The sequence below is a fragment of the Falco cherrug genome, chromosome 1 (assembly GCF_023634085.1).
Source record: "Falco cherrug isolate bFalChe1 chromosome 1, bFalChe1.pri, whole genome shotgun sequence".
Lineage (NCBI taxonomy): Eukaryota > Metazoa > Chordata > Aves > Falconiformes > Falconidae > Falco > Falco cherrug.
In genome coordinates this window covers 93073814-93088939 of record NC_073697.1, presented here as the reverse complement: position 1 = coordinate 93088939, position 15126 = coordinate 93073814, and the positions used below count along the sequence as shown (strand labels likewise).

Genomic DNA, 15126 nt, shown 5'->3' with positions numbered 1-15126 from the left:
GGTGGCATGACATGGATGGGCATCCCATAGGTGGCATGCTGTGGGTGGGTGCCCCATGGGTGGTGTGGCATGGGTGGGCATCCCATGAGTGGCACGGGGTGGGTGGGTGTCCCATGGGTGGTGTGGCATGGGTGGCACAGGGTGGGTGGGTGTCCCATAGGTGGTGTGGCATGGGTGGGCATCCCATGGGTGGCACAGTGTGGGCGGGTGTCCTATAGGTGGCACGGGGTGGGTGGGTGCTCATGGGTGGTATGGCATGGGTGGGTATCCCATGGGTGGCACAAGGTGAGCAGGTGTCCCATGGGTGTCCTGGCACAGCTGTGTGTCCCCTGGTCTCCCTGCAGGTCACCACAGCCCATCTCCCCCTGGCCCCGTCCCACCCATTGGCAGCCCCAGGGGCACTCCATGGGACCCTACCCCCAGCCCCCAGCCATCCACTGTGGGTAGAGGGGACCCCCTTCAGCCACCCATGTCCCCACGAGCCTGCGTCACCCAAGGAGGTCCCCCAGGGCACCAAGGGACACCACAGGACATGGGGTCAGGAGGCGTTTAATGACCTTGAGGGTCTGAAAGCAGTGGGACAAAGCAGGCGGTGCAGCGGGGTCCCCACTCGGGGGGTCCCCAATGCCAGCCCCTCCCAGAGCCCCTTCCCCAGGGCAGGGGTGGCTGCAGGGCCTTGGGCCAGCAGAGCAATTAAGCACCCCCCAGCTGCACATTGGGGGGAGGGGGGCAGAAAGGGGGTGAGGGGGTCCCTGGCACCCCTTTGCTCCTCCCTGGAGGGGGTTCAAACAGCAGCAATGGGGGACAAAGCGGAGGGGGGGGGGGCGGGGGCTGGTGCCGTGCCACCAGCTAGCACCAAGTGCCCTGTGGGGCCAGGGGGACACCGGTGGGTGACCCTCGTCCTGCCCCCCCATGGGGTGATGCAGCTGCCCATACCAGCACGGTGGTGGGCACAGGGTGGGGGGTGACAGTGGGTGACCCCCCCAGGCTCTGTCACTGCTTGCCGGTGGGCTGACGGTGGGGGGCCACAATGCGGTAGGGGGGTTGGCTGCTGCCACGCTTGCCGCGGGGTGGCCGGGGGGCCGCTGTGCTGGGGGGGCCACCGCCTGAGCCAGGCTCTGGTTCTGTGGGGAGGAAAGGGGACAGGCGTCAGGTGGCAGGAGACAGTGGGCTGTCAGACCCCCACCCCCCAAAAGTGACCCCAGTATTGGTTGCTGTGGGTGGGGGTCCCCTACCCCACAGAAATGGGGTTCATTGCTCCCTGGCCACATGGCTCTGGCTGTCCCCAGGGACCCCCATGCTGGGAGAGGCACACTGGGACTGGGGCGGGGGACACACACACGAGACACCCCCCCCCCAACTGGCACCCCTGCCTGGCACCCCCATCCGGCACCCTGAGAGCTGGGGTCCCCCCTGCAGGCAAGCACAGTTGGAAGGCGGAGCGGAGGGAGGAAGGGGGTGGGGGGCACCTGCCACCCCGCAGTGGGTACCCTGGCATGGCAGGGGCTGGGCACCAGGGTCTCCATGGGCCAAGTCAGGGGTCCGGGGGCTCCCGCCATCCTTGGGGAAGTTCCAGGAACTGCCTTGGGCCAAGAGGGTCTCCCTTGGGTTGAGAAAGGCTCCATGGTCTCCCTTGATCCTTGGGGAGTTCCATGATCTCCCTTGGGCCAAGAGGTTCTCCACGATCACTCCCTCAATCCAAGAGGGGCTCCATAGTCTCCCTTGGTTCAAGAGGGGCTCCAGGGCTTCCCTTGGTCCAAGAGGGTCTTCATGGTTATCTCTCTCAATCCAAGAAGGTCTCCGTGGTCTCCCTTGGCCCTGGGGGACTCCGGGGATTCCCTTGGTCCAAGAGGGTCCCCATGGGTCTCCCTTGGGTTGAGAAGGGCTCCATTGTCTCCCTCGATCCTTGGGGAGCCCCAGGGTTTCCCTTGGCCCAAGAGGGTCTCATGTGGTTGTCTCAATCCAAGAGGGGCTCCATGGTCTCCCCTGGCCTGGGGGGAAGTTCAGGGACCTGTTCCCAGGGGCTCCAGCCCCCTGTGCTCCATGCCTGCTCCCGGGGGTGGCCGCGGCATGCCCAGCTCATGCGGGGAGGGGAGGAGGGAAGGTGGCACGGTTACCTGGCCAGATGATGGCTTCCAGCAAGGTGACCCTTCTAGCCAGGACCTCCAGCCGGGCCTGCTGCCGCAGGAGGGTTTGGAAGCTACTGGCCTGGGGGAGAGTGAGAGAGCAGAGCAGAGCGCACGTTTGCCCCGCGGTGGGCACAGCACGGGTGGCACATGGCATGGGTGGCATAGCATGGCATGGGTGGCACGGCATGGGCAGCGTAGCATGGGTGCAGCCCCGGTGGGGGGGTGCCGGGTGCAATGCCGGGGGGGGGTGCCAGGTCTCCCAGGAGGGTGTTCTTCTCGTCTCAGAGGGGTGCCGGGGGCTCCCATGGCCCCAGGGGGATGCGAGGGGCTCCCCCATCCCTGTGGGTCCTGGGGAGGGGGGGGCTGGGGGTTCCTTGTGCTGACCCTGCGACAGCCATAACTGCCTCGATGTCCCCAGCAGTGCCCCAATGGAGACGCAGCTGTCCCCTGCCCGGGCAAGTGCCAGCAGGGTGATCCCTCTGCCAACCCCCCCAACATGCCGAGCCCCCAGACATGTGGGGGGAGATGTCCCCAACCCACCCAGGGGCGCCACTGCCTTGTCCCCAAGATGGAGACTGTCATGGGTGCCCCTGCCCAAGGTGGGCACCCTGGGCAGTGTCTGAGGGGGGGTCCTGGGGTGCCCAGCTGTGGGTGCAGGCAGGGGGTGCCCTGGTGGCCCTTGCCCTATGAGCAGTCCCCAGTGCTGGCCATGATGTCGCAGCGTGGGTGATGATGTCATTCAGGCACAGCTGGTGACATCACACCACAGCTAAGGTGGGGCTGGTGCCTGCCCCCCCTGCAGTGGAAGGGAGGGGGTGCCAAGAGCCCCCTTCCTGCAGCTCTATGACATCAACAAGCCAAGAGCCACTATGACGTCATGGGGGCCTGGTGACCTGCTGGTGGGGATGGGGGCCACCCCAGTGGTCCCCATCCCCTCCCGTGGCCCGGGCTGGCCCCCCCCTACTCACCATAGAGCCCAATCATTGTTTCCAAGATTAAAACCCTCTCTGCTAAAATCTTCAGCGCCTCGCGGAGCTGGTGCAAACCCTCCCCCTGGGGAGAAGAGAGGGATGGGGGTGAGGGGGGGCCAGACCCCTGCATGGCCCCGGGCCACCTCCCCCAAGGGGGCACGGAGGGGACGTGGGTACCCCTCACCTCCCGGCACCCCCTGGTTCACCACAACGCCGGGGGAAGGAGTTGGGGATACCCCCAAGGGGGGGCCACTGGCCCCCAGCCCTACCCCGGGGAGGGTCTGAGCCCACCCTGTGCGCCCAGCACAGCTCTGTGCCACCCTGTGCTGGGGGGGGGCATGGGCAGCACTGGGGACCCCCACTCTGTCATGGGCATCCCAGGGACAAGATGTGGGGCACTGGTCACCCCCATGCCATCACTGGGGTCCCAGGATGGGGTATGAGGAGGGCAGGGCAGGTGGCCAGGGGTCTCATCCATGCCCATCACCGCCCCCCACAGCACCCATGGGTGGCCAACCCCTGTCAGTAGATGTGTCCCCCCCAGTGCCACCCACCACTCACCCAAGTGCCCTTCTCTCCCGGTTCGCCCCTGGGGCCCGGCTCGCCCTGAAACACAGAAAGGAGAGGGCCTGGCAGGGGGGGGGCATAGGGGGCTGCAGCCTGGGGGGGCCCGACCCAGCAACGTACCTGTGCCCCGTCCTGCCCACGGCTGCCTGGGTGGCCCTGGGGACCCTGCAGAGGGGAGAGTGCCCATCAGCATGGCCAGATGCCCCCACCGTGGCAGATGCTGGCAGCCCCCCCCACCAGCTGAGACCTCCCCAGTTCGTGTCACAGTGCTGGGCTGGTGGGCACTCACCCTGTCTCCCTTCTCCCCGGGGGGGCCGGCAGCTCCGGGTGCCCCGGCTCTACCCTGTGCAAGGACAAGGTGGGTGCCATCAGCCGCAGGGGGGGGTCCAGGGCTCAGCCTGCCCTATACCCCCCACCCCCACCCCGGAGCCTCTGGCACTTACGTCAGGTCCTGGGGGGCCGGGTGGCCCAATGGGACCCGGGGGGCCGGGAGGACCTGCAAGCAGAGGGGGCACAGCTCAGCTCTGGCAAGGTGCCCCCACACCGGGGCACCCCCACAGTACCAGGGTGAGGGGCAGGGAAGGGGGGGTGGCTCACCCATTGGCCCCACGGGTCCAGGGGGTCCGGCAGGACCCACGATGCCCCTGGCAGCTTCCGTGAAGGTGTTGGAGAGGATCGGGTCCCCTGGGGGAGAGCATGGGTGGTGGGCAGGGGCCAGACCCCCCCTGGGGCTCCCAGCACCACCCGGCTGGGCAGGATGCTGCCACACCACCTCCAGCCCGGGTGATGCTCCCACCCTGGACCCCACAGTCCACTCCCCACAGCCAGGCTGCCCCCCCAGACCCATCCCCGGGGTCAGCCCAAGGAGGACACCCATGCCCACCCTGGTCCCCCTCACCCCAGCCCCTTCTTACTTGGCTCGGCCATGCGGGCTATTGCTGGCCCCACAGGGGCAGGGGGCCCTGGGGGTCCAGGGGGTCCAGGTGACCCCTTCTCTCCAGGGAGCCCCCTGGCTCCATCCCGGCCAGGTGGTCCTGGGGGGCCAGGGGGACCTGCAGGGAGGAAGAGGAGGACGAAGATTGGGGGGTGCCCAATGCCTCAGGCTGTGCCGCACTGGAGCCCTTCTGAGCCCCAAAACCACTGTATGGAGCCCCCAGGATCTGCCAGCTGGAGCCAGGCACAGGGCTGGGACCCCCAGGCTGGGACCCCCCTCCCACCGGGGCTCCCTGCCCCCCCTTACCTGGTGGCCCCGCTGGACCCTTCACCCCAGGAATGCCTGACGGTCCCCGTCCTCCCGCGTCTCCCTTGGGGCCAGAGGGTCCCCGCCAGCCGTGTGTCCCTGTAGCTGAGCAGCACCCTCAGGGGAGCACCTCGGGGACAGCCCCCCAGTGGGTGCCCCCCACACCCAGTCCCCACCCCCACCACACAGCACAGCTCCCTGCTGCCACCTCAGTGTGGATGGGGAGAGCATCCATCTGGGGGGCACCCTAAGGGCACGCACGCCATGCCCCTACCCTGCCCCATGCCAAAGCACTCGGGGCAGCGGGGAGGGGCGCAAAGCCCTTCAGACCCCCCTGGAGCTGGCCTGGTCCCCACATGTGGCTCAATGTCACCGCTGTCCCCACTGTCTGCTGGGATGGGACTGCAGCCTGTTCCCCCAAGGTGAGTAGCTCCAAGAGGGGAGTCCCTCAGGTGTCCCCCGCCCCCCCCCCCCCCAGATACTGGTAACACCTGAGAGCTTTTCCTGGCAATGGCACTGCCAGTGCTGCCAGGTGGCACTGCCATCACCGCGGGTGCCACAGGACATGGCATTGCCACTGCCAGCGCCCAGAATGCAGGTGGGGGGGAAAGTGTGTGGCAGCTGCCTGCGCTGCCTGCCTTACCATCATCCCCAGGGCTCCCGCGGGCAGCTGGAGACCCCCAGAGCTGCCCAGCCTCTGGCCCCCCACCCGGGGTGCTGCCTTTGGGTGCTGGGGAGGTGTGGGGTTCGGCCACTGACAGCCGGGCCACCTGGCAAAGAGATGGCAGGGTTGGGTGCCACAGCAGGGGGGACCATAAGGTGACACCCCCCCCCCCGCCCAGATTAGTGACAAGGTACCTGAGCCTCGAGGGTGGCAAGCCGGGCTGTCAGCTCCTCAACACGGCTGCAGTTCAGGCACCCTGCAGGGGGAAAGTGGGGGGGCACAGGCAGTGGGGTGGGGGGCACCCATCCCTCTTTGCCCATGTCAACGGGGCTGGCTTGGGGAGGGACCCACCTGAGAAAGCTGTGGGGCGCAGGGAGGGCCGGCGTGCGGCAGTGCCGGGGCGCCCAGCGTCCCGCAGGGTGAGGAAGGAGTGAGCCTCTGCCAAGGGAATGGGGGGTCAGGAAAGGGACACCCCCTCCGCGGTGCATCACCTGCAGTGGGAGACCCTCCAAGGGCCACGGGGCCGGGCAGGCCTGCTGCCTCTCACCCAAAATGGGGGGGGGGAGGGGGGAGTTGCAGGGGCTCCCACTGCTTCTGCCCTGTGAGCCCTGGAGCCCCAAGCCCATCCATGGCCCCCCTGGGGCAGACCCCCCCAAACCTGCCCGTGGTTCCACACTGGATCCCCCTTGAACCTACATGTGATCAGCCAGATCCCCCCAGTCCCACCCTCATAACCCTGAGTAAGACCTCCCCTCAAACCCACCCATGGTCCTAAGCCAGACCCCCCAAGCCCACCCATGGTCCTGAGCCAGATCCCCCCAACCCACCTCCTAAACCCAAGCCAGGGCCCCCAGCTGCCCCCCATCCTCCCAAACACCCCCATGGCAAGCAAGACTTCCCCCAGCCCCAGCTCAGGGGGTGGCTTGGGGCCAGGGGCATGTTCCTGGGGACACCTCCCACATCCACAACCCATCATGATGTCCCAGCCCTCCATCCCCACCGAGGGACCCTAGGGACAGCAGCTTGGGGCCACCCGGCACGGCAGGAAAGGGGTGTCTGGAGCAGAGCTGGCGGTATCGTGCCCCCCCACATTGCCACCCCACCTCGGCACAGCCACCGCCATGCTGCAAGGGACAGCCAGCACCGCCCTAAGCGGGCCCAGATGTGGGGCAACCGGCCAAGCACGCATGGAGGAGGAGGAGGGGGAGGAGGGGGAGGAAGAGCCCCCCGCCTCCCCCTGTGCTGCTGCCACACAGCTGGCTCCGGAGCCCCCGGTGCCAGCTACTGTCCTGCAGGCCTTTGGTGGCCCCCAGCTGTCCCCAGGGTGCCCCCACCCCTGGGTGCCAGCTACTGTCCCTACAGCCCCTGATCTCTTTGTGCCCCACAGAGCCAGGGCCAGGCTGGGGACCCGCAGCAGAGGTCGAGGGAGAGCGGGAGGAAGGAGGATGGGAGCGACAATGGGGACAAGGGGACAAAGAGCCCCCCCCGCCCCCCCCCAGCAAGGAGGCAGGCTGGGGGCCAGCGGCTGAGGCAGCAGTGCCTGTCCCACCATGCATGGCACAGCCTTGCACCCATTCATTCACCCGTGCGCAGGCAGCTGCCCACCCGCCACCCTGCTGCACACAGGGACAGCGGGTGGGCGGGCAGCCACCCCCTCACAGCCACAGCCACGCACCCACCCAGACAGGAATGTCTGTCCTCTTGCCATCCATCTATTGACCTTTCCGGTTACCCACCGCTGAGCAGAGCCAGCCAAGCATCCATCTGCCCACTCACCCCTGCATCTACCCATCCAGCCAAACGTAGGGCCACCCACCCATCTGCCCACCCACCCATGCACAGCAATTGCTCTCGGTCTATCTACCTACCCACTCATCCACCTACCTATCCGTCCACACACAGGGACATCCAGCCATCCGTCCGCTTATCCATTCATGCATCCATGGACACAGACAGCCAGCTGTCTACCCATAGGGACATCCATCCATCCACCTACCCACCCACCCATGGGAACATCCATCCATCCATCCACCCACAGGAACATCCATCCATCCATCCATCCACTCACCCACAGGAACATCCATCCATCCACCCACCTACCCACAGGAACAGCCATCCATTCATCCATCCACCCACCCACAGGAACATCCATCCATCCACCCACTCGACCATTCATCCATCCATCCATCCATCCATCCATCCATCCATCCATCCATCCATCCATCCATCCATCCATCCATTCACCCACCCACAGAGAAGAACATCCCTCCCTCCATCCCTCCCTCCACGCACCCCCCTAGAGGACTGTGCCCCCAGCCATCCCACCCACCCACACATGGGTCCCTCTCTGCCCACCCCACCCTGCCCACTCTCAGCAGCAATGCTGATGGCCAGGGCCCACAGCCCAGGCACAGCCCTTGGGTCACCCCATCCCACCCCAGCCATGGAGAGGACCAGAAGCCCCCTCCAGGGCAGGATGAGGCCCCTTCCCATGGCCATGCTGGCTCCCACCTTCCTCGCAGTTGGCCCCGGTGTGTCCAGGGCAGCACCTCCACTCCAGTGCTGTCAGCGTCTTGTAGGTCACCCTGTAGATGGGCCGGACGATGGTGCGGTAGCTGCTGGCACAGAGTGGGGCAGTGTTTTCAGACCCATCCTGGGGCAGTGGAGCACCCCAGGGTGTTGGGGTGGGATGCCCAGGGGACCTTGGTGGCACTGCTCACCTGCCCCCGCTGCAGGCCAGGGGCCAGCGGCAGCCCTGAAAGACCCGTTGGAGGAAGGTGCCATTCTGGACGTGGCACGACACTGTCCGTGTCACCGTGTAGGAGCACCAGTTGCTGGAAAGGAAACCACTGGTGCCATCAGCTCTGCCACGGGGACACCGTGGGGCTGCTGGAGGTGGCAGTTCCACCTGGGGTGCCCCCACCCCAGGGCACCCTGCCTCCCAAATAACCCCATGAGACGCCCACCTCCAACTTTTGGGGTGCCCGTGGGGAACCCCCCTGGGCAGGGGCTGCCCTGGCAGGAGGCGGGAGCTGGGGCCCTGCATTCCTGCTGCATTCCCAGCCCTGCATGGCACTGGCATTGGCTGGCCTGGAGCAGGGCCCGGAGCCCCCCCCGCGCCCCCAGCCCACCCTGCACAAAGGCTCCTTTCTTTGGGCGCCTGCCTGCCCCACGCCGGCTCCTCATGCCAGGCTCTGCCCACCCTGCCTGCCCCGGGCATCCCCCCAGCCTCAGTTTTCCCCTGCAGAGGTGGGGGGGGACACACCAGTGCCACAACACCGAGTGCCCCCATCCCAGCGGCAGCCAGGACTCGCTGTATCTGGTGGCTCCAAATTCCGAGGCTGTGCAATTTGGGTCAAAATCCAAGCTTTTTGGGACCGCCGCAGCACTGCACAGCCCCTGCAAGCAGGGAGGCGGTGGCGGCAGGGATGAGTGGGCGCCGCGGGGGGACAATTGTCTGGGAGGTGCCGGGGGGGGCACAGCAGGGTGGCACAGGGCTTTCCGGCCGGGCAGCGTCCCAGGCAGGCTCTGTGCCAGCGCCATGAAAGCGCCGAGCCCGTTGGGGCTGTCTCCAGGCTTCTGCTGCTGCCTCATGATGCCAAGCGGGGTTCTGGGGGGCAGCGGCACCCCCAGCCCCCCTTACCCAAGGTGACAACCCCAAGCATCGTCCCCCCTGGGCGGGCATCCAGCTCCTGGGTGATGCGCACAGGGATGGCACAGGGGCTGGGTCAGGATGCAGGCGCGCCGGCGGCTCCGGCTGAGGATGCAGCAGCGGTGCCAGCCCCAGCTGCGCTGGATGCCCGCGGGGATGGGGATGGGTCCCGGCCCGTTTTGCCTCCCGCCTGGCAGCGGGAGGACGTGGGGGAATGCCCTCCTGGGGAGCAGGGCAGGAGCTGGCGGGCATCGGCGTGCGAGCGCTCGCATGGCCTGGCCTGACCTGGCCCACCCGCTGCTGGGCCACCACTCGTGCACCAAGCGGGCCGAGCTCTGCTGCCGGAGCATGCACACACCTGGGGCAAAGCCCAGGCTGGGGCTGGCTCCCAAACCCACCCCCCTTCCCCAAACCAGCCTGTTGGCTTTGTGCCCCCCATGCCGGCTTAGGCACGTGGGACCCCAGCGATGTGTTAGCCCAAGGAGAGGGCTGGGTTGGGGGCTCACAGGCCCTCCTGTGCTAACAGCAGGGTGATGGGTGCTGGGCCACGGGGATCTGGGGGGGACATGGCAGGGTGGTGCCAAGGCACTGGGGGCTTCCTGGGCTTGGCCGGGAGGGGAAGGGGAAATGAGGCAGCTTCTGCCCGTCGCCTCACCGACCCAAGCGGAACCGGGAGGTCCCGGCAATCCGGTGCTGGAGACACGGCCAGAGCCAAAGATTTCCTGTAAACATCCCTCCCGCCACCCTGCCTGCCGCTCCGCTGGGATGGGACTGGGGGGACAGGGACCACAGCCCCCCAGAACCAGACAGCGGGCTGCCCCAGCCCTGCCAACTCCTGGGGCCAGGCAGGACCCTGGGCCGGGGCCGCTCACCCTGCGCCAGCCCCAACGGTCTCAGTGTGCCCGGGCAGCCCCAGTAACCCCAGTGTTTCTGGGCAGCCCCAGTAGTCCCAGTAACCCCAGTGTGCCCGGGTTGCCCCAGCAACCCCAGTAACCCCAGCGTGCCCGGGCTGCCCCAGTAACCCCAGCAACCCCAGTGTGCCCAGACAGCCCCAGTAGCCCCAGCAACGCCAGTGTGCCCAGGCAGCCCCAGTAGCCCCAGCACCGTGCTAGCCCTGGTAGCTGTGATAACCCCAGCGGTGATACCAGTCCCAGTAAGACCTGCTGGCCCCAGTAACCCCCAGCCCCAGTAAGTCCTGCTGGCCCCAGTACGCCCCAGTAAGCCCCCGGCCCAGCAGTCCCAGCAGCACGGACCAAGCAGCCTCTTCCCTGCCATCCCCAGCAGCCGGTGCCCCCCAGTACCCGCAGCCCCGCGGTACCGGACCCCCCCCGGTGCCTGCATCCCCCTCTCCCCGGTGCCATGCACGGTGCCCCCCGTGCCCGGCCCGCCCCCCTGCGGTGCCTGAGCTCCATCTCCCCGGTGCTTCATCCCCCCGTGCCCGCTGCCCCCGGTGCCCCCCGTGCCCCCGGTGGCCCCGGCGGCGGTACCTGCGGGCGGCGGGCTGCAGCGCGGCCGGGCTCCAGGAGCCGGCGGCGGGCGGCAGCAGGCAGCAGAGGCACAGGCAGAGCCCCAGGGGGACGGGCAGCGGCGGGCAGCGGCGGCAGGGCCCCCGGCCACGGCCCGCCATGCCGCTGCGCTGGGCTCGGCGTGGGGCGGCGCTGCCCGGGCACCGGCACCGGCACCGGCACCGAGGGGGCGGCGGGGCGGAGCGGGGCGAGGAGGAAGGGGGGGGGGTGGGAGGAGGAGGGGGAGGAGGAGGAGGAGGGACCCCCCGTCCCCCCGCCTTCCGCCCCGCCGCCCGGGGGTCCCGCTGACGGCACGGACGGACGGACGAGGGGCGCGATCTGGGGAGACGCGCACGCTCTGACCCCGGGTGGGGGGGGCACGATCTGGGGACACACGCACACAGTGACCGGGGGGGGGCAGGACCTGGAGGGGCCCGGCCCAGGCACAGCCCGGGGGCAGCGGGCCCGGGTGGGGGGGCTCGGCGCAGGGAGGGGGCACGATGGGCACCTGGGTTCCCGTGTAAGCCAGGGTGCCCTGGGTGTGAGCCCCCCCGCGTCCCCTGCGGGGCTACACACGCGTGTGTGCGTCCCTGCATGGGCATGGGTACACACGTATGTGTGTGCACACATGTGTTTGCACGTGTACGTGTGTGCATGGGTACACGTGTGTGCATCTGTGTTTGCACGGGTACACGTGTGTCTGTGTGTGTGCATGGGTACACGTGTGTGTACACATCTATGTGTGCATGGGTGTATGTATGTCTGTGTGCGCGTGGGTACACATCTGTGTGTGCGTCTGTGTACGCATCTGTGTGTGCATGAGTACACACATGCTTGTGCATGCATGGGTTCCCACGTGTGCTTCTGTGCATGCATGGGTACACATGCGTGTGCACATCTGCATGTGTATGGATACACACATGTGCTTGGGTACACATGTATGTGTGCATCTCTGTATGCACGTGTGTGCATGTCTGTGTGCTTGGGTACACACATACATGTGCTTCAGTGCATGAACGTGTGCAGGGGTGCCCACACATGTGTGCACCTCTGTGTGTCCTCACGCCTGCGTGCCCATCCGCATGCGGTGTGCTGCAGGCCGGAGCGTGTCTGTGCACACACAGGTGTGTTCGTGCCTGCGTGTGCGTATGTGTGTGTACGCAGGCGGGTGCGTGTACATCCGCCTGTCTGTCTGTCTCCAGCTGTTCTTCCGGCTGCCTCTTCCATGTGTGCGTGCGTGTGTGGTCCCTGTGTCGGGGCGTGCAAGGCGGCCACGTCTGTGCATGGGCATACGTGGGTGGTCCCTGCTGCGGGTGTCAGTAGGTGGGGGGGCAGCCCTACAGGCAGCATGTGTGTGTGTGTCTGGGGACATGTCACCACATTGGCAGCACCCTGGGACCCCCCACCCCTCTCCTCTGGGGGGTGTGGGTGGGGGTCTCAGGCCCCTGATCAAGGCTGTCAGCACCCCCCCCAGGGTACCCAGGTGTCCGGCTGGTGTCCTCATCTGCTAACCCACTGTGTCCCTTCCCGTGCAGACAGCGGGGAACCCAGGCATCTGAGCCCCCCATCTATGGGGTGGGGGTGCAAGGAGGAGCTGCATTCTGCCCACCCCGCCTCCCCCGCCCCAGCATGGGGGGAGCCCGGGAAGGCCTGGAGCTGGGCTTGGGGGAGGTAGGCACAGGCAAGGCAGGAGGACTCTGCAGCGGAGTGGATGAGGAAGCACGCCCATGAGACCCCCCCACCCATGGGTGCCACTTTCCCCTGGACTGGGGGAGTAAGTGGGGAGCTGGCACAGCACAGGCAGGGGGGATGAACCCCCAAAGCACAGACCCACACTGGGGGTGACCCATTGCCCCAGCTCCCCACTGGGACCCTTGCTGGCCCCCTGCCTGGCAGCCCCCCCCCGGTGGTTAGAGCATCAGGGTGTCCCCAAACCCCTCCCTGCTCCCCCCGAAGTGCCGCTGGCAGCCTGGCCCCCAGCGTGTCCTTGCTGCAGGGCCTGGGATGGGCTGTTTACCCTCGTGGGTGCTTGGAGGAGCCGAAGGTCACCCGTGCTCCTCCTCAGACTAAACAAGGCACAGCCGGGTGGCTGGGGTCCAGCGGGGGCCCTTGGGTGGGGGCAGGCAAGTATCGCACTGGGTGACATGTGTGTGTGTCCCCACACACCATGGGGACAGGGCTGGTATGCTGCCAGGACTCAGCACCGGTGGGACAGAGCCTGCTTGGCTTTGGCTGGCTCCCCTCGGCACCTAGGGGTTAGGGTCCCCCTTGTCCCACAAAGAGGGGCAGCCCCCTTCTGCAGCTCCCTGATGGCTGTCCCAGGCTGTCCCCTGAGCACGTGGGGGTTCAGGCTGCACAGGACCTTGTCCCCACAGCTCCCCTGAGTGACAACCACCCAGCCTTGGGGTCCCCTCGCCCATGCCTACCCCCTGCTTGATGGCTTGAATCCCTCCAGGGGTCTTCAGGTGTGTTCCAGCCTGGTTCTAGGTCCCTGTGCCATGTCCCAGCACCATCTCCTTGCCCCAGCTCCATGTCCCGGATCCAGGTCCCCATACCATGTTCCTGCCCTGGGTCCATGTCCCCATACCACCTCCAGGTCCCCATGCCATGACCCAGGCAGGGCCCATAGCTCACAGCTGAGCTTAAACGAGGCTCCTGGGCCAGGGTGGGGGGTGGCTGGTGGGGGGGTGGGCAGGTGGGGCTGCTCAGGGCAATTACAGCCTATTAATGCCAGTGGGGCCCTGCCCTGTGCCCCCACCACTGCCTCTGTGACCCCATTTGCCCCCCAAACAGCACATGCCTTCCCAGCCTGGTTCCCAGGGGGGGCTGTGGCACGCAGGGATGGGGAGGGGCTGCTGGTGGTCCCAAGGCTGCTGATGGGGCTCAAAGAGCAGCCCCCCGGGACCCCCACCCCTGCCTAAGCTGAGGCATAGGGTGGCAGCCCCCAGCCCCATTTGCCTTGGAGCCAGCTCCTGGCATGAGACCTGGGTGCAGCTCATCGCGTGGATGGGGCCGTGGGTGGCTCCTGCCCGTGTGGGCTGGTGGGGACCCGAGTACCCTCGCCGTGGGGACGGCGACGGGTGGGTGTCCCCACGCTCGACCCCGCGCAGCCCTTGCCCAGCCCCGGGGCTGGGGGTTCGGGGCTAGGGGCAGGGACCGTGCCGGGGCACCCCGCGGTGCCACCCCGGGCAGCCACGCCGCCGGGCCGAGGCCACCAGGTGGCACTGCGAGGCCACGGTGGCCGTCGCTCGCCACCGCCCCCGCCCCACACCCCCCCCCAGGGCCAGCCCTGCGGCTCTTGAGTGTCCCCCTGGGGCGGCCAGAGCCTGGGAGGGACAACCCCTCTGTCCCCAGATCTGTCCCCAGTCTGTCCCTCCACGGGCATCACCACAGTGGCAACTCCTCTCTCCCCAAATCTGCCCTCCCCATGGATTCAGCTGGAGTAAAAAACCCTCCACCCCAAACCTGTCCCCAGATCTGTCCCCCCATGGGCACAGCCAGAGTGACAACCCCTCGGTCCCCAGATCTGTCCCCAGTCTGTCCCTCCATGGGCATTGCCACAGTGGCAACCCCTCTCTCCCCAAATCTGACCACCCCGTGGGTATGGCTGGAGTAAAAAACCCTCCACCCCAAACCTGTCCCCCTATGGGCACAGCCAGAGTGACAGCCCCTCTGTCCCCAGATCTGTCCCTCCATGGCACAGTCAGGGTGACAGCCCTTCTGTCCCCAGATCTGTCCCTCCATGGCAGAGCCATAGTAACAACCCCTCCACCCCCAGATCTGCCCACAGATCTATCACTCCACGGGCAGAACCCAAGTGACAGCCCTGCTGTCCCCAGATCTGTCCCTCCATGGTACAAGCAGAGTGACAACCCCTCTGTCCCCAGATCTGCCCACAGATCTATCACTCCGTGATCCCTCCTGTCCCCAGATCTGTCCCTAGGCAGGCAGAGCTGCTAGTCCCCAAGCCAAGGGGGTGGCAATGGGAGCCAAGTGTGGCAGAAACTGGGGTGTCCCCATGGCTCAGGGCCTCCTGCCACCCCCTGTGACTCATTGTCCCCATGGGGCTGTGAGAGCCACATGCCCTAAGGGGGACGCCGCTCTGACACCCCTGTGTGCCTGTGCCCCAGGGCTGGGCCACCTGTGGGTGCCACTGCCTGGTGTGGGTGATGGGTGCCCAGCATTGGTGGGGGTCCCTGCTGAGGGTGGGGGTCCCCAGTGTGGGTGGGGGTCCTGTCCTTGTGCCCACTGCAGATGCGGGTGTATGTGTGGCTGGTGCACATGGTTCCAGGCCAGGAACCCACAACGGATGTGGGTCCCTGGTGTGGGTGCCCAGGCCCCTGTGTGCGTCCCTAGTGTGGGTGCCCAGCCCTGGTGTGTGTCCCCAGTGTGGGTGCC

The 15126-nt window shown here is 67.3% G+C and overlaps 1 protein-coding gene across 7 annotated transcripts; it reads right to left on the bottom strand.

Annotated features, from left to right (window-relative positions):
* Window positions 1-288: 288 nt before the first annotated feature.
* Window positions 289-10924, bottom strand: EMID1 (EMI domain containing 1). 7 transcript variants are annotated; one of them, XR_008730677.1, is made up of 16 exons: window positions 10711-10924; window positions 8292-8405; window positions 8083-8189; window positions 5923-6009; window positions 5766-5827; window positions 5551-5677; window positions 4908-5012; window positions 4582-4719; window positions 4265-4351; window positions 4111-4163; window positions 3957-4010; window positions 3788-3832; window positions 3662-3706; window positions 3098-3182; window positions 2118-2208; window positions 1076-1124 (listed from the first exon to the last, which is right to left on the bottom strand). XR_008730677.1 is itself a non-coding variant. In XM_055700903.1 (15 exons), the coding sequence occupies exons 1-15, from the start codon at window positions 10848-10850 to the stop codon at window positions 994-996; spliced, it is 1380 nt and encodes a 459-aa protein (XP_055556878.1). In that variant the 5' UTR covers window positions 10851-10924; the 3' UTR covers window positions 853-993. The 7 variants fall into 7 exon arrangements, 6 of the variants coding, with proteins under 6 accessions (XP_055556876.1, XP_055556874.1, XP_055556875.1 ...); XM_055700903.1 differs by lacking the exon at window positions 2118-2208 and having other exon boundaries at window positions 853-1124; XM_055700902.1 differs by lacking the exon at window positions 3098-3182 and having other exon boundaries at window positions 853-1124.
* Window positions 10925-15126: the final 4202 nt, after the last annotated feature.

What these genes read in the sequence shown, in the direction of transcription:
- EMID1 (XM_055700899.1), bottom strand. Translation starts at nt 10,850, where the DNA reads ATGGCGGGCCGTGGCCGGGGGCCCTGCCGCCGCTGCCCGCCGCTGCCC. An exon ending in CGGGGCCAACTGCGAGGAAG is followed by an intron (nt 6,010 to 8,082) that starts GTGGGAGCCAGC and finishes TTCCCTTGGCAG; the next exon opens with AGGCTCACTCCTTCCTCACC. An exon ending in AGCCCGCATGGCCGAGCCAA is followed by an intron (nt 4,352 to 4,581) that starts GTAAGAAGGGGC and finishes GCTCTCCCCCAG; the next exon opens with GGGACCCGATCCTCTCCAAC.